We start from the raw sequence: 19,198 nt of genomic DNA, 5'->3' as shown, positions 1-19,198 counted from the left end.
ATTCCAAGCTGCTGTTTTGAGGCATGTTAAAAAAAATAATGCACTTTGTGACTTCAATAATAAATATGGCAGTGCCATGTTGCCATTTTTTTCCATAACTTGAGTTGATTTACTTTGGAAAACCTTGTTACATTGTTTAAATCCAGCGGGGCATCACAACAAAATTAGGCATAATAATGTTTAATCCCACGACTGTGTATATCGGTATCGGTTGATATCGGAATCGGTAATTAAGAGTTGGACAATATCGGAATATCGGATATCGGCAAAAAAGCCATTATCGGACATCTCTAGTCCAAACGGTGTCTGTAACACAGCAGCAAAATGGCAAAACAGAAGTCATCGTCATGAACCCACTAGCTGCGGAAGCTCGGTCTCCAATCGGCTAAACAAACTCAATAGCTCCACAGTGACGTTTTGGTGAATTTACTGAGGGATTTGTGAAACTGAAACAATACAGAAAGTGTATAATACTAACACAGACGCTTGTAAACGTGTTAGCATATTAGCTAATGCTAAGGACGCTAGCTTGGTTACATTACGATAGCACGTACAAATATGCATGAAAACACTACTGTCAAACATGTGACGGTTTAGTACCAGTAAGTATGAATCGTTTTAGTTATTTTGTAAAACTTACAAACAAGGCTTGGAGTGATGCATTCGACACTCTTTCATTGCCACCTTCAAATCTCTCCTGAAAACATATATTTTTAAAAAAGCTTACTCATGTTAATCAGTTGCTTCCTAGTCACTTCTCATTTGCACTGTTCTTATGTACCGTATTTTTCGGAGTATAAGTCGCTCCGGAGTGTAAGTCGCACCGGCCGAAAATGCATAATAAAGAAGAAAAAAAAAAAATTAGTCGCACTGGAGTATAAGTTGCATTTTTTGGGGACATTTATTTAATAAAACCCAACACCAAGAATAGACATTTGAAAGGCAATTTAAAATAAATAAAGAATAGTGAACAAAAGGCTAAATAAGTGTACGTTATATGACACATAAATAACCAACTGAGAATGTGCCTGGTATGTTAACGTAACATATTATGGTAAGAGTCATTCAAACAACTATAACATAAAGAACATGCTATACGTTTATCAAACAATCTGTCACTCCTAATCTCTAAATCCGATGAAATCTTATACGTCTAGTCTCTTACGTGAATGAGCTAAATAATATTATTTGATATTTTACGGTAATGTGTTGATAATTTCACACATAAGTCGCTCCTGAGTATAAGTCGCACCCCCGGCCAAACTCGAGAAAAAAACTGTGACTTATAGTCCGAAAAATATGGTATATATATTTGTTTTTTTAATTGTTTGTCACATGACTGATTGATCTTTTAATCTGTTGTACGTTGACCTTGATAGCTGAGAAAGGCGCCCATAATAAAAATGAATTATTATTAGAATTATTATTATTATGAACAAAAAAAACAAAAAAACAAGTAGAAATGCTATGGATGACTAGTAGACGGAACGGCACTTGTACTACCAATTCAAAGCACTAAACAGAAGGAAATACTGTAGTGAGCGAACTCACCCAAAAGATCGCGCCATAGCACAAACAATAACACACCTTTTCAGTGTCTCTGCTTGTGTTCTATTTAAAACTTGCTTGTTAAACATAAAATCCATAAATTAGCCGCACTGTTGATAAGCCGCAGGGTTGAAAAAATGTAGCGGTTTATAGTCCGGGAAATACGATATCTGTATTGGTTTTGACATGAAAAAAAACTACTGTTCATCAGTACCAAATATACAATATAAAGACTCACATTTAAAAGCTACTTATTATAAAAATATCCAAATAAAATGTTGTCTTAATATATGCATTACATTTTTAATTTCAATATTTCACTGCCAAAACCAGTTTTAGTGTCATTTATTTTCCATTTTTTGATTAAACAAGCTCTAAAACAGGTTCTCAAATGGTTTGGCTGCAGGACCCACCATTATTCCTTAATGACGAGCGGCGACCCCGATCTTTTCCACTCAAATTTGTCAACTATCTTACATTTAATGACAACAAAGTGCAGTTTGAATTAGTTCTCGTGCAAAATAACACATTTAAATTTGTGTCCACAATTTCAAAATGTTTTTGACAAAACGCATGTGTGAAGGTTTATTCTGCTCCTGATAACGTTTGGTCTCTACTTGCTAGTTTAGCACAGTGTTTTTCAACCACTGTGCCGCGGCACACTAGTGCCGTGAGATACAGTCCGGTGTGCCGTGGGAGATTATCTAGTTTCACCTATTTGGGTTAAAGATATTATTTGCAAACCAGTAATTATAGTCTGCAAATTATGTGTTGTTGAGTGTTGGTGCTGTCTAGAGATCGGCAGAGTAACCGTGTAATTCTCTTCCATATCAGTAGGTGGCAGCCGGTAGCTGATTGCTTTGTAGATGTCGGAAACAGCGGGAGGCAGCGTGCAGGTAAAAAGGTATCTAATGCTTAAACTAAAAATAAACAAAAGGTGAGTGCCCCTAAGAAAAGGCATTAAAGCTTAGGGAAGGCTATGCAAAACGAAACTAAAACTGAACTGGCTACAAAGTAAACAAAAACAGAATGCTGGACGACAGCAAAGACTTACTGTGGAGCAAAGACAGCGTCCACAAAGTACATCCGTACATGACATGACAATCAACAGTGTCCCCACAAAGAAGGATAAAAACAACTGAAATATTCTTGATTGCTAAAACAAAGTATATGCAGGATATATCGCTCAAAGGAAGACATGAAACTACTACAGCAAAATACCAAAAAAAGAGAAAAAGCCACCAAAATAGGAGCGCAAGACAAGAACTAAAAAACTACACACAGGAAAACAGCAAAAAACTCAAAATAAGTCACGGCGTGATGTGTCAGGTGGTGACAGTACACCTACTTTGAGACAAGAGCTATAGTGATGAATGGTTGGTTATGGTTTGAATTCATATCCATCAATTGCGACAACGACTTTTTACTGTCAACTGTGTTTCATCCTCCGGATTTTTAACGCAAAAAAACCGTGCCTTGGCTCAAAAAAGGTTGAAACATGACAATGTGACAATAAAATAGACCAGTGTTTTTCAACCACTGTGCCGCGGCACACTAGTGTATCGTGAGATATTATCTGGTGTGCCGTGGGAGATTATGTAATTTCACCTAATTGGGTTAAAAATATGTTTTGCAAACCAGTAATTATAATCCGCAAATGTGCCGTTGTTGAGTGTCTGTACTGTCTAGAGATCGGCGGAGTAACCGTGCAATACTCTTCCATATCAGTAGGTGGCAGCAGGTAGCTAATTGCTTTGTAGATGCCGGGAACATGGTTTGTCGTGATCACAATATGCAGATGACAGCGGGAGGCAGTGTGCAGGTAAAAAGGTGTCTAATGCTTAAACCAAAAATAAACAAAAGGCATTGAAGCTTAGGTATGGCTTTGCAAAACGAAGCTAAAACTGAACTGGCAGCAAACTAAACAAAAACAGATTGCTGGACGACAGCAAAGATTTACAGCATGTGGAGCAGCAGATGGCGTCCACAAAGTCCGTACATGACATGACAATTAACAACAAAATAGGAATGCAAGACAAGAACTAAAACACTACACACAGAAAAACACCAAAAAACTCCAAATAAGTCACGGCGTGATGTGACAGGTCATGACAGTACACCTACTTTTAGACAGGAGCTATATTGACGCATGGTTGGTTATGGTTTGAATTCATATCCAACAATTGCGAGAGCAACTTTTTATTGTCAATTTCGGCTGCTGAGTTTAATTTTTTAATGTTTTCTGCTCGTGGTGTGCCTTGAGATTTTTTCAATGAAAAAAATGTGCCTTGGCTCAGAAAAGGTTGAAAAACACTGAAATACCGTAATTTCCGGACTATAAGCCGCACCTGACTATAAGCCGCACCAGCTAAATTTAGGGGAAAATACAGATTGCTCCATATATAAGCCGCACCCGACTATAAGCAGAAGGGTTTTGATGTGTAATTACCGTAGTATATAGGGGTTCCTGCTACCACAGAGGGGATTGTTGGGACAGAGATGACTGCTTGGGAACGCAAAGAGTCCCATTTATTAACAATAAATCTTTCAATCATTCAATCAAACTTTCACATCTTTGACATGGCGAACAGCATTCGTGCAGAGTACAAATAATACAACGGTGCAAAGTAATACAAAGTGCTCGCCTGTACGTTATCAAAATAACCAGCCTACCGGTATATGAAAAGTCAGTCTTTAATCATTGTATTGTGTCATCGTCTTCCTCCTGCGTACTAAAACCACCGAAATCCTCTTCGTAGGTGTCGGAGAAGAACAGGCCGTAAATAAGCCGCACCCTTGTATAAGCCGCAGGGACCAGAACGAGGGTAAAAAGTAGCGGCTTATAGTCCGGAAATTACGGTAGACAATTTAGATGCCGCTGTTAATTAGCATTACAAAGCGTTCTTGACACCCTCGTGGATTATCATCATATGATAACCCACTGGAAAAACTAAATACCCCCTTCTGACTAAAAAACAAGATTTTCTCTTTTTTCTTTTTTGCCCAGGCAAAGATTGGCAACCCCCTAAAACTGGGTTGTGACTCACCAGTTGAAAATTGCTGGTACTTAGTGTTACTCCTCATTTATTAGTTACCTGTCATTTAGTTAGATTTGTGTTTGCTCTAGTGCAGTGGTTCTCAAACTTTTTAAATCAAGTTCCCCCTCAGTAGACACTTGGCTCTTCAAGTACCACTATAATGACCAACATTAAAATACAGTAGCGTAGTAGGCCTACGTATTCATTAAAAACAAGGCAGAGGTTTTATTTAACCAGTACAATCTATGTTTTTGGCCACTGTAACATCACACAAAGTTTGAACAGTAACACTGTGTTTGAAAATAATATATAAACATATATCAAACACTGTGCTTTAATCAAGTGATTATTAGGTGTATCACTAGATGGATCCTGCGTACCACTACAACAGTTTGAGAATCAATCTAGTGGGTTTACAGAATCGGCCAAATTTACAACTATACAGTAAATCACCGCATAGTCATGATTCTGCAACCATACATAACAATAGTAGTATAGTACTTTGGTAACGGTGATTTTCAAACTGTGGTACACGGGCTCCATTTAGTGGTATGCCAAAGAAGTCTGTAAATATGTACTGTATTTGGAGTATCTGTAATGTTACAGTGACCAAAAATATTAACTCTGCCTTGTTTTTAATGAATACTTTGGCCTACTACGGTACTATATTTTAATGTTGGTCATAATGGTGGTACTTGGAGAGCCAGGTGTTTTCGGAGGTTATACTTGGTAAAACAGTATTGAGAACCACTGGTATAAAGGAATACAATAGGATTGAGTAGGGCATGCTGGGAAGCCCATGTGCACACTTCCCCTAACCTGAAGTTAGGGGAAGTGTATAACCCGAGTGGGTTATAGATAAATAGAAAGTTGTATTGTTTTGCATGTGTTCTAGAATGTAAGTGTTTATTTCAATACCTGCATAGCCTGTGTGGTGCATATATATGTTGTGTTCCACATGACTTTTGTTCTTTTTGTGTGTTTTTTTTGTTTTTGTAGCACCATAAGTAAGAGAAGTATTTGGTTAGATCATTACTATTGTTTTGAGCTTTTTAAATGTAAATGAAGATATCAAGCTAATTCTTTGTAAAATGATGTAATTATTATTAATAAGTTAATATTAATTTGACTAAACAATAACAAATAGGTATATACAACAATTAATGCTAATAAACATGACATATTGTCCCTGATATAATGCTACTAGTTATACTTCCTCCATTGAGTGTTTATTATTCGCATTTGTAATATCATAAACTAACCCACGTTTCCAGGTTGGCTCGTAACCACAGGTAGTTCGTAGAACCATTTGTTCCAGCCAATATGCAAATATAAATAATCCAAATTGAGATAGATAGATAGACAGTACTTTATTGATTCCTTCAGGAGAGTTCCCTCAGGAAAATTAACATTCCAGCAGCAGTGTACAGAATTGAAAACACATTTTAAAAGTAAAAATCAAAAAATTTGGGGTATAAATGGAAATAAAATAAAAAATATAACAATAAGAATTAAAATAAAAAGCAACAATAACAATAAATATATAACAGTAAAAATAAGAATATAACAAGAGAAACTAGGCAGTAGTGACCATGTTATGAAAATGTATTGCACTTTTAAAAATTTTTTTTATTGTTTTGCATCCCCTGTCATCCTAGAAACCTTTATTTGAAATTATGATTCAGTATATAAAAAAAGGCTTTACAATGGAAAAACAATCCATTTCTGCTGTTGAAATATTCCAGCAAGCGCTGCAAATGTTCTCACATTTTTTTGTAATTCCATCCCGTTGTTGTTGTGCAACTTTGTACTCTCTAATCTGCAGGTCAAGTCTGTCATTAACCTGCTGTTTGCTGCCTACACAGGAGATGTCTCTGCTCTGAGGAGGTAAACATGCTGAATTTTGTACTGCTCACACTTTTGTCAATGCTTCATTCACCCAGTGAGGAGAGAAATATTTCACATTTCAACATTACTGTATATCAAGTTTTGGTAAAACCTTTCTCCGAGGCATGAAGTGCAAAGATACAGCAGAATCGGTTAGGTCACGCTCCTGGACTTCCATGTTCAAATTTCAAACATGTTTTCCCCACAACATAAACATGCAAGCTGCACAGCCAGTTAACATCTAAAAGTCCTTAAATAAGCACACAAGGTTGGTCTTTTCTTGTATTGTATTCAAGTCATTTAGGAATGGTAAACATGGTAGGCTATAGGCTACTGGGAGCTAGCAGCTACACAACAGCTAAGCACACAATAGTACACAAGCTAAACATGTAATAAGTGTCCTTAATTGAACAATATTGCAGTCTAAAATAGTGGCCCATTGTTATCTGCTGTCGTTCGTTTGGCCCGCAGTGGTACTCCATTGTAATACAATTTTCCACCACTTGTAGCAGTAATGACAATATCAAACAAGTCTGAAGCTAAAGTCATACAAAAATGTAAGCGCAAAAATTATGACAAAGTGATAAAGCAGTTGATTAGTATTTATTTTCAAATCAGCCTGACCTAAGCCACGATAATAATTTTTGTGATTAACACATGGTTTCATATCATTTGACAAGGTTTATCCTGTTAAACTCAAAGTAGGTTAGAGTAAGATGACTAATTAATTCAGTGTTAATATTTGAGTCGGGCCCTCTGTAGTGACATTTGTCAATGCAAACAAGTATTGAGTAATTAGTTTCATATTACTTACTGATACAAAGTCTCTAAGACAGAAACGCATTAGAAAGTATCCAGTAACAAACGTGTCCACATCACTCAGATGACTACATTGTAAGCGTAAATGAATCAACTATTGTGGCCACTAGGTGTTGCCAAAAAAAATACTGTGTTTTCACATCAACCATTGTTCTCTGTTAAGCGAATTTCACTTGATTAAGCCACTTTTAACATTCCATTACAAAATAATAAAAGTATATACTGTATATACTTTTATTCAACATTGGAATCAAGGCTTCAATGTCGGTAACCTTTTTGAAGCATTGAAATAATTATACTTGTTAATAAAGTCTATATTATTTACTTTATTATTCTTGCCACTTAATTTTGAATTTGTTGGCCCTTTTTTGTACAATAAAATTTAAACTTTTTATTTCTTCCAAAACAAAACTTAATTATTTGTTATATTTTAATTCCATCTTTGAAACATCAAAACTTAATTAGGTTTTTACGTGGGTTTTAACAAAGCTGGTTTTAACCGAATCCATGCAATAATTTGTTTTTAGTGTGTACACTGCAAAAAAAGACAAAATATCAGATAAAATGACTGGATTTGAAGGGAAAAAACGACTAAAGACTAGTGAAATTATCTGTCCATGCAGCTAGTTAATTTTACTTGATAAGACACCCTAAATTAAGATGTATATAACTGGACTTTTAAAATTTAAATAAGTATTTTATTTTGAAAACAATAATTTTTCAACTCGCTGTTCTTAACTTAAGGATCCTCGGGATGTAGCATAATCTTTAAAGAAGATTTTCTATGTGGGGAAAACCGAAATATCTTAAAATAGTTATTTTCCCAATGTTAATAGACAAAATATAATTATTCATGCAACAATTAAGATTATGATGTAAAGCTCTTAAAACTAGGGACATTTCAACAACACTTAAAATCTTGGCAAATGGAAAATAATTTTAAGTGTATACAAGGCGGTGACGTTGGGTTTAGGGTGGAATGGGGTGCCCTATAGGAGCCCCTAGACTATGGGTGTCAAACGAACAGGTTTTATCCGGCCCGCGGGATGAGTTTGCGAAGTATAAAAATGAGTTGACATTTTTGAATGAAAGAAACCGCTGTTCTAAATGTGTCCACTAGATGTCACAATAGCAATTATTTGTATCTTTGTAGATAATGCTACATACAGTATGTAAAACAAATAAACCACCTGATGTTAGTGCACCAGATGAGGCAAATTAGCAAACTATATAAATAACATCCTGTAATTTGATTTTGATATTATTTTTTTATCTTGATAGATTTAAAATTAACACCAAAGAGTTGACTGATGAACATTATCACATAATTTATTCAAAAAGTATAAATAACGACAAATAAAGATAGAATACTGTTAACATGTAAGTGTAAAAAAAAAACCCAACAACATTATGATTTGTACATTTTCAGAATCTGAAGTTGTCTTTATTTTTAAGTTATCGTGCTGTGATTTTACCAGTCCGACCCACTTGGGAGTAGATTTTTCTCCATGTGGCCCCCGATCTAGAATGAGTTTGACACCCGTGCCCTTAAGACACTGATTTCCTTTGAGGTTAGTAAACAAAACGATTTGTTGCTATGTGTGTTTGTGCAGGTTTGCCCTGTCATCAATGAACATGGAGCAGAGGGACTATGACTCCAGAACAGCCCTCCATGTGGCAGCAGCTGAAGGTAATAAAATCATGCTAATAAGAGTAATAGTTATAATCGTAATAATTACTTAGTTTATTTCCATTTACAGTGGAACCTCACTTTAGGAACTTGATTGGTTCTTGAACAAACCCGTTCAAGATAGACAAACATTGTACAGGTAGACAGAACAGGAACGGTGGTGATTCGCCACTACGGCGCCCCGTAATTGGAGGGAAAAGGGTAGGCGCTGGGGTTGGATGAGTTAAAAAACAAAAAAGTCAATCTCAGACTGGGGTCCTATGGCGGTATAGGGGGCCCAGTATGGAGTGACAAAAAAACTTGATAGCAAAGCACATATACATATGACAACATTCAACTTGAAATTTGCATTGAGGCGTCGGGGGCGGACATCTGACCCGAAGCTGCCAGCCACTAGGGGCGCTGCTCCATGTTCCATCATACCACGTGGGGTGAAGCGTCGAAAGGGTTGCCGGTGGAGTATGTGTGTGTATTTTTTGTGGATGCATATGTGTGTGTAAGCCTGCAGCGTGTCTCTGTTCCACGACCTTGGTGCTTTCGCAAACGCGATAGCACAGCCAGTCAGTCAACAAAAGTCAACAAACGACAGGTGTATGTCCAGGAGAGACAGGGAAGAGGTTTGTTGCATCTTCGTTGCACTGTTTTCTTCTTCTCCAAGATGTTGTCAAATTACTTTGAGCTGCTGCTAACACCTTCCAATTTGTCGATACTGTTGCGTCGACCAGCTCTTCCTCCCAGGGAATCTAAGTTACTGGTCAATCCCAAGTTCTTCCGATGACATATATGCTGAGTAAGAAGGACCATCAAGACAGAATAGGAATATTATCAAGTTTTACTGAAATTTCAGGAGATCAGTCCACACCAATACATTCATATCGGCTACTGTAGTTGATCTCCCACTCAAACGGAAGAGCCAACTTCTTGCACACAAAGATATCCCCCACCTCTCCCTCTCGCAACACTGATAAGGCAACGAGGGGGGATGTATTCACATTCCATTTGTCGTAGACAGTAACAGACCTATGAAGACAAAGAGAAACTGGTAGAATATACAAAGGAAAAGTACTAGCTGCTCTAAACATGGCTATGAATAAAGAAAGAACTCTTAAACATATATGCATTCTCCACAATACCCAGAGCAACGCTTACTCCAATCAGCAGATGTCCTGTTATCATGATTTCGATTAAGTATATAAATCTTCAACGTCCTGGTCACCAGGCACGCGGCACTCCTCTTCTCCCAAGAGTCCGTCGTGTGTCCGGCAACAACCGTTCCGTCAAGATAGGCAGGTTCCCCCACACCCAAGATCTTGTCAATTTTGTTGAGAGACCAGTTGAACAATTCCATTGTTTAGATTTTAGAGAGCAGTGCAAAAATAGGCAACATGTGCCTCACAATACAAAGGTCCTGAGTAGTCCTGAGTTCTCGGGCTCGGGATCTTTCTGTGTGGAGTTTACATGTTCTTCCCGTGACTGCGTGGGTTCCCTCCAGGTACTGCGGCTTCCTCCCACCGCACCTTTTCTTTGAACTGTTTATGACCGAGTGAAACTCCCCTCCCTTTAAAAACAGCTACAGCTATGTAATCAGAAAAGGCCCAAATAAAAGAGGATGCGTGGAACTCCCTCGACAGAGCGTGGTGGGAGACTGTATGAAGTTGCAGCCCAGACGTTTCTCTTCATGAGCTAAATTGAATCCTGTCTCTGTTTGATTTCTTTGCTTCTTGTCTTGTCTAATAGATGTCATCGCTGTTTGAACCTGACACTACGGAATAAAGAACCCTTCGCTAATAAAATCCTCGAACTGAAGGGGCCGCAAGCCGGAGATTAACTTGCTAAAATGCTAGCTCAAAGCGATTGTCGAGCAACCCGAAGCTATACAGCGAGACTGTGAGAGTTTGGACGCATTTAAAGCGTTTCTGATCACACAAAGTGATCTCTAAGACAGGCTGACTCAGCTCTGACCTGCACAGGGTACGACAAGTGTGGAAATAAACACGTCAGAAGTGCTGCTCGCGGTTGAAGCTCTTCAAAATGGTAGCTTCCGTTTGTACAAGATGTTATCAAGATCCTGCCGCCTCTTCAAAATGGCCATGCCCGTGTGTACAGGAAGTGATGTCTTAAAAGTAGCAGCCCCCGATGACTTCACGCAGCATGCAAAATGAATAAATGAATGAATAAATGAAGCTTTCGTACGCTCAGAAATGCGTACGAAAGCGTGGTTGGGGGCGTGGCTGGGCGTGGTTGGGGGCGTGGTTAAGGGGAGAGTATTTTACAGCTTGAATTCACCAACGCAAGTATTTCAATATGTATATATATATATATATATATATATATATATATATATATACATATGTATATATATATATATATATGTATATATATATATATATATATATATATATATATACATATATATATATATATATATATATATATATATATATATATATATATATATATATGTATAAATACTTGACTTTCAGTGAATTCTAGCTATATATATATATATTTATTTTATTATATATATATAAATATAATAAAAGAAATACTTGAATTTTAGTGTTCATTTATTTACACATATACACACACACACACAACACTCATCTACTCATTGTTGTACTTGAAAGTACAATGCTTTGCAGCCAGAAGCACAGCCTTTGAAGGAATATAGCTGTGGGCAGCATCTGTGAAATGTATTTTGCAGGAAAGGAGTGAGTTAAGGGTTGAATTGTCCATCCTCTTTCTATTCTCTGTCACTATTTTTCGAACCATACTGAATACCCTCTCTGATGATGCATTGCTGTGTGGCACGCATAAAAGTGCTTTCATCAAATGCACGAGTGTGGGGAATCTTCCATCTCTCCCTAGCATGGCCCAAAACCGGTCAATCCTTGCTTCCTGGGGAAGATCTTCCCTGGCAAGCAATTGGTACTCCAGTACTTGTACCCGGAGGCTGGTTAGGTCCAATCGCAGCTGCGGCAGACTTTTTCCTAGCTCCATAACTGCAAATGAAAATGAGCAAATTAAGCACAAGTGAGCTTGGGATATAATTACTTTCTCTAGTCTTATCCTCTATAACAGGGGTCGGGAACCTTTTTGGCTGAGAGAGCCATGAGAGCCATGAAAGCCAAATATTTTAAAATGTATTTTCGTGAGAGCCATATAATATTCTTTAACTCTGAATACAACTAAGTGCGTGCATTTTTAAGTAAGACCAACATTTTTAGAGTACAATAAGTCTCTTTTTCTTTTTAATAACATTGTTATTCTGAAGGTAACCAATAATAAATGAAATACTTCTTACCATTAATGCTGCATGGTTTCGTTTCTCCAGTCAATTTTTCTGTCACTAGGAATAAACAAAGCACAACATTACTTATTAGTGGTCTGTCTCCTAGCACAGTGGTTCTCAACCTTTTTTCAGTGATGTACCCCCTGTGAAAATGTTTTTAATTCAAGTACCCCCTAATCAGAGCAAAGCATTTTTGGTTGAAAAATAGAGATAAAGAAGTAAATTACAGCACTATGTCATCAGTTTCTGATTTATTAAATTGTATAACAGTGCAAAATATTGCTCATTTGTTGTGGTCTTTCTTGAACTATTTGGAAAAAAAGATATAAAAATAACTAAACATTTGTTGAAAAATAAACAAGTGATTCAATTATAAATAAAGATTTCTACACATAGAAGTAATCAACTTAAAGTGCCCTCTTTGGGGATTGTAATAGAGATCCATCTGGATTCATGAATTTCATTCTAAACATTTCTTCACAAAAAAAGAAATCTTTAACATCAATATTTATGGAACATGTCCACAAAAAATCTAGCTGTCAACACTGAATATTGCATTGTAATGAATGGAATAGCCTACTTGATTTGATGTTCAGTTTATGAACTTACATTCATATTTTGTTGAAGTATTATTCAATAAATATATTTATAAAGGATTTTTGAATTGTTGCTATTTTTAGAATATTTAAAAAAAATCTCACGTACCCCTTGGCATACCTTCAAGTACCCCCAGGGGTACACGTACCCCCATTTGAGAACCACTGTCCTAGCATATTGTAATATATTTACATTTACACATAAGCGACTTTACATTTACCTTAGCACTGTGTTCAGTGACTCAAAGAGGTTCTCTGCTGTGCCAATGTTGCACACTGGCATGTGCAGAAACTTCGTCACCACCTCCTCAGTTTTCGGATCGCAAACCCTGGCCAATATCACAAACTCCTTTAAAAAAAATATATATATATAAATATATTTAGAAAGCAATTTTCACAGCAGCCACAACATTACTTTACAAGAGAAGTGTAAATACAAAATACATACTTTATCCGTCTTTCTGCTTGTGCTTTCATCACACATCAGACCAAAGAGTTGGTTTTGGCAAAGTTCCATCACTTTCTTGTCCAATTCCGGGGCAATGGCACCTATCAAATACACAGTAATGAAAACACAGTTGTTCTACTAACTGTACTGTACTTGCTGCTTACTAAAAAAACCCACTTACCTTTCACTATTTGAGTCGCCTTTGTTCTGCCATTTGAGTACTGGCAAGCGATCTCTGAATCCGGGTACATATTCTTCACGGATTTGTTGTAAACATCCGCAAATGAGAATGGGATGTTGCTTGCAGCTATCAGCATAGTCATCTTTGTCTCGGCATATATTACACCATCGGGTCTCCATTTTGCGAGGTGGCCCATAATACTGTGACCGGTGCTGCGCTGCCGCCGCCTTGTGCTTCGCTCTCCGTTCATGAATGATTATATCATTTCGGCCACCGTGTTCAATTGAGAAGTCTGTTCTACAAAATTTACAGGCAACATACCCCTTCCCCTTCGAACTGTCCTGGATGAATTGAAATTCTTGTTTCCATTCGCTTTGGAACTTGCAAGCGTATTTCTTCATCTTGCTCGGCGTCGCCATGGCTGTATTCCTCGTTCTTCTGCTGCGTCTACTAATACTTGTTGTGCACTCCCAAAGGCCGTAGATGTTATGACGCAGGCAAGTTTATATTGTGGGAAAGCGGACGTGAGAACGGCTGTCCCCACTCACACTCAGGTCCGCATTGAGCTGGAGGGGGCGTGGCCTCCAGCTCCGGCTGAATACCGGGAGTTTGTCGGGAGAAGGGAGGTTGTCGGGAGAGGCGCTGAATATCGGGATTCTCCCGCTAAAAACGGGAGGGTTGGCAAGTATGAATGTTTGTAAATCGAAAAGGAGGCATATAGAGGCCTTCATAAATTGAGGTTCCACTGCACATTAAAAAACTTTTTTTTTTTAAAGACAAAAGACGGCTGCCATGTTGCCAGAAAATTCTAGGTGGATAAAGTTAGTGTATTACTAAAATGATGAGTCAAAAGTGTCATGGCATTTTTTTAAACTAATGTAATAAGGCTGTTGGAAATCAGTAACATGTTCATCATTTCTATGTTATAGTTTCTATGTATGCACACACAAACTCTTTGTGCTTACAGGACACACTGAGGTTGTGCGTTTCCTGCTGGAGGCCTGCAAGGTCAACCCAGTCCCCAGAGACAGGTGAGTGCAGCCTCCGCAGCAGTAATCCTCCCCCTACTGGCCAACTTCATGCACTGCATTCAGCAGTTCCCTCCATACCTGAGCTATTCTGTTTCAGCTACATGAAACATGATTCCAATCAATCATCTCACCATCAATGATGAATCATTTATATGTGTGGGGTGTTTGTGTGTTCTCTCCGCTTGTGTGTTGCCTTCAGTGACTTGCGTTTCCGCTCACTGTCCAAAAATATGCAAGGTTGGGTCACTGGAGACCCGCAAAAGAGGATAAATCAATGAATATATGCGAAGCTGTATGACCAAACAAAACATATTAGCTTTGTGTTATCAGTGCCAAAAGTATGTATGTCCTGCGTGCTGCTTCTCGGTCTAACACACCAGTGGCAGCTTCTCCATATTTTCATGGGTAAATGTCCACCGTTTGGATATTCTAATACCGGCTGATCCAATATTTATATCCTTCTGATATCAACACAAATTGGATTATATCGGATTATACTTATGTATATGTTTTTTGTTTGTTTGTTGTTTTAAATACATTTGCAAAAAAATTATTTAAAAAAACATTTCCACATTGTTATGTGGTATTGGGTGTAGATTTTTTTCCATGTTAGCAAAACATGGAAAAAAGGAAAACCACTGTGAATACTTTCCGAATGCACTGTACGTAACGTAATAACTAACTTTTTCACTTCCGCTACAATTCCAATATTGGAGCTTTGCGTATTGGCCGATAGCGATATTGATTAGATACAAGATCATACTTTTATCATTTTGTAGTTAGAAAAGGCTTGATCAAGTGAAATTAGTCAAAAACGTATTCAGTATTACCATCTGGAATGGGTCTATGCTGTCTGTAATCTGAAGTAGAGTAGTAATTCTTCTTTTTAGCGGCGGACTGGCTCAACGGGAACTTGAGGGTTCCTGGTTCGATTCCAGCATCCGCCCCCTGAGTCTCTGTCCTTGTGTCCTTGGGCAAGACACTTCACCCACCTTTTTCCCAGTGCCACCAACACTGGTATAAATGTAGCTCACCACCACCACTCTTCAATGTATGGGTTCCTCTATCGAAAGCGCTGCTTCTCCGTCTATCACACCAGTGGCAGCTTCTCCATATTTTCATGGATAAATGTCCACCGTTTGGATATTCTAATATCGGCCAGATTTCAGCAAAAATGCAAGCATCGGATGATATCAGCTCGCATGTAAAATCTCCAATTTGAGTCATTTTTGACATTTCATGTTTGGGACCCTGTAAATACAATTATTTTTACCAGAAAATTGCTGAGTTTTCATGTATGTTAAGTGCTTCCAAAATGCGATCGAAGTCAGAGAATAATGAGACACTTCGCAGCTTTTGCTGCTGTGGCCCTAACCAGCAGTGGAGGAACTCGTAACTCAAGCTATTGCTTGCGACCTAAACCTAAACAATTAGCTCAGTATCCCCCAAAAAACGTGTACGTTGGTACCGCTGTATTATAATTCATACATGTATGATTTCTTTTTTCACACTTTGTGATCATGTGCTTGTACAGATGGGGAAACACACCGATGGAGGAGGCGGCGCACTTTGGCCACCATGACATTGTAGTGATCCTGCAGGAGCACAGCGACAAGTTCAGCCCGCCTGACGATGCTGCTGACAAGGGGAGGGCGGAGGAGAGTTTAGACAGTCTGCTGTAGGAATGTCAGTGCGAGGACAACCGTTGGACTGTTGTATTTTGAGTCCATCCCTCTCATGCTGTACATCGTCGCTTCATGCTGACTTACTGAACTGTATCATGTATTACATCCGTGGAAATATCTCTACAAGAAAATGGACAAGCGGTAGAAAATGGATGGATGGATGGATGGGTTTTGAGTCATCTCACTGTAGTGCTTGTGTTAGATTTGTTTGGGAATATATAATTGTTTTATGAGTATTTAATTGTGCAACTGTAAAAGTGTATTGAAAGTTGAGTATGTTTGATCCAGTTCTAGTCAATATGGTATCTATTTTCAGAATAATATATCTGCACAGAACACTATTCAGCTCATAAAGAATGTATTTTACAATGTAGGATAAGGATTGTTTTGTTTCAAGAGTCAGTAATTGGCAACGGTAAACAAGAGCATTCTGCTCACGCTGCTTGGCGTTTACCAAGCACACATGATTGGTGTCAGGCAGCATAAAAGGGTGTAAATCAGGGGTGTCAAACGTACGGCCCGCGAACAGGTTTTATCCGGCCCGCGGGATGAGTTTGCTAAGAATAAAAATGAGCTGTCATTTTTGAATGAAAGAAACAGCTGTTCTAAATGTGTCCACTAGATGTCGCAATAGCAATTCTTTGCATCTTTGTAGATTATGCTACACATGTAAAAAAAATCAACATCCTGTAATTTTATTTTGATATTATTTTTAAATCTTGTTAGATTGAAAATTAACACCAATGAGTTGACTGATGAACATTATCACATAATTTATTCAGAAAGTATAAATAACAACAAATAAAGATAGAATACTATTAACCGCAACATGTAAGTGTAAAAAAAAAACCCAACAACAATATGATTTGTACATTTTCAGAATGTGCTTGTTTGATTTTTAAACAAAGAAAACATTCTGAAGTTGTCTTTATTTTTTATTTATTGTCCGGCACTCACTTGGGAGTAGATTTTTCTCCATTTGGCCCCCGATCTAAAATGAGTTTGACACCCGTGGTTTAAATGCAAATGCATTACATTTTAATAAATAAAACATTCCAAAAATGATCTTTGCAGAAAATCTACCGCCAATGACTTGACGATGAAGACAAGAAGTGTTTTAAACTGATGTCCAGGAGAGATTTCAGAGGAGGGTGGGAAATGTATTGTTCAATATAATGTGTGTACTTAATAAAGACAACAGTTATGCAGCTATAGTCATTCTCTTGGTAAGTGTTGTCATTTGTAAGGCCTTGCGCTCTTATTTTGGCGAGCTCGTTTGCGCCGTCATTTCCGGTTGATCACTTCCGCTAGTTAGTAGTTGTAGTAGTTGATGGTGATTGGTTATGGTTGTGGTTGGAGTTTATTTCGAACATGCAATCAATTACAGCACGATACATCACAATTTCCAGTTTTCTCTTTTTAACTGCTAATCAAAATGTAAATTCATGGCGACTACAGTGCTGCCATTCGTGTTGAAACGTTTATAACGTGTGTTCAATGTAGCCTCAATTCATATTTGTTTGCAACATACTCTACTTCAGTCCGTACATTCTTTTACACTGTAGTTATCTCATTCGACCGCTGGAGGTCTCTAGAGACCATGTAATGCCAGAGCTGTGTATACGGAGCGTAAGGCCAACTAAACGCCAGGCGCCATCTTTGCTACTGTCGTATATTATTTACCTAAGATAGTACACGATCCTTAAAATATTGTGTGCCAGCAAACAGCCCGTTAAGGTCACAGAATTTCTCAGATGGGTTATTCAGTTGAAGAGAGGACCCACTAATTATTGTAAGATTTAGCTGTCAGTCAATGCTGGCTGAAAAGTGACCATTTGGGCCCAAAAGTAGTATCAATCAATCAATCAATCAATCAATGTTTATTTATATAGCCCTAAATCACAAGTGTCTCAAGGGGCTGCACAGGCCACAACAACATCCGCGGTACAGAGCCCACATAAGGGCAAGGAAAAACTCACCCCAGTGGGACGTCGATGTGAATGACTATGTGAGAAACCTTGGAGAGGACCGCATATGTGGGTAACCCCCCCACATCCCCACCCCCTTTCTAGGGGAGACTGAAAGCAATGGATGTCGAGTGGGTCTGACATAATATTGTGAAAGTCCAGTCCATAGTGGATCTAACATACAAACCCCATTTCCATATGAGTTGGGAAATTGTGTTAGATGTAAATATAAACGGAATACAATGATTTGCAAATCCTTTTCAACCCATATTCATTTGAATATGCTACAAAGACAACATATTTGATGTTCAAACTCATAAACTTTATTTTTTTTTGTAAATAATAATTAACTTAGAATTTCATGGCTGCAACACGTGCCAAAGTAGTTGGGAAAGGGCATGTTCACCACTGTGTTACATGGCCTTTCCTTTTAACAACACTCAGTAAACGTTTGGGAACTGAGGAGACACATTTTTTAAGCTTCTCAGGTGGAATTCTTTCCCATTCTTGCTTGATGTACAGCTTAAGTTGTTCAACAGCCCGGGGGTCTCCGTTGTGGTATTTTAGGCTTCATAATGCGAGACAGGTCTGGACTACAGGCAGGCCAGTCTAGTACCCGCACTCCACATTGATGTAACACGTGGCTTGGCATTGTCTTGCTGAAATAAGCAGAGGCATCCATGGTAACGTTGCTTGGATGGCAACATATGTTGCTCCAAAACCTGTATGTACCTTTCAGCATTAATGGCGTCTTCACAGATGTGTAAGTTACCCATGTCTTGGGCACTAATACACCCCCATACCATCACAGATGCTGGCTTTTCAACTTTGCGCCTATAACAATCCGGATGGTTCTTTTCCTCTTTGGTCCGGAGGACACGACGTCCACAGTTTCCAAAAACAATTTTAAATGTGGACTCGTCAGACCAAAGAACACTTTTCCACTTTGTATCAGTCCATCTTCGATGAGCTCAGGCCCAGCGAAACCGACGGCGTTTCTGGGTGTTGTTGATAAA

At 38.1% G+C, this 19,198-nt stretch overlaps 1 protein-coding gene across 5 annotated transcripts in view; it reads left to right on the top strand.

The window, feature by feature from the left end:
- glsb (glutaminase b) overlaps window positions 1-17,425 on the top strand; it is a 73,404-nt gene extending 55,979 nt beyond the window's left edge. For 3 of the 5 annotated variants that reach the window (XM_062067700.1, XM_062067703.1, XM_062067704.1), the window contains 4 exons: window positions 6,412-6,473; window positions 8,906-8,982; window positions 14,467-14,530; window positions 16,065-17,425. In XM_062067700.1, coding sequence (XP_061923684.1) covers window positions 6,412-6,473; window positions 8,906-8,982; window positions 14,467-14,530; window positions 16,065-16,212 — 351 coding nt within the window. In that variant the 3' untranslated portion in view covers window positions 16,213-17,425. Of the gene's footprint in view, window positions 1-2,382; window positions 2,571-4,555; window positions 4,612-6,411; window positions 6,474-8,905; window positions 8,983-14,466; window positions 14,531-16,064 lie in introns of those variants that run through there. The other 2 variants (XR_009828284.1, XM_062067702.1) reach the window with 2 other exon arrangements.
- Window positions 17,426-19,198: the final 1,773 nt, after the last annotated feature.

The sequence above is a fragment of the Entelurus aequoreus genome, linkage group LG13 (genome assembly GCF_033978785.1).
Source record: "Entelurus aequoreus isolate RoL-2023_Sb linkage group LG13, RoL_Eaeq_v1.1, whole genome shotgun sequence".
NCBI classification, from domain to species: Eukaryota; Metazoa; Chordata; class Actinopteri; order Syngnathiformes; family Syngnathidae; genus Entelurus; species Entelurus aequoreus.
Note: the sequence above shows the minus strand (reverse complement) of the source record. Positions and strands in the feature narration are given on the sequence as shown.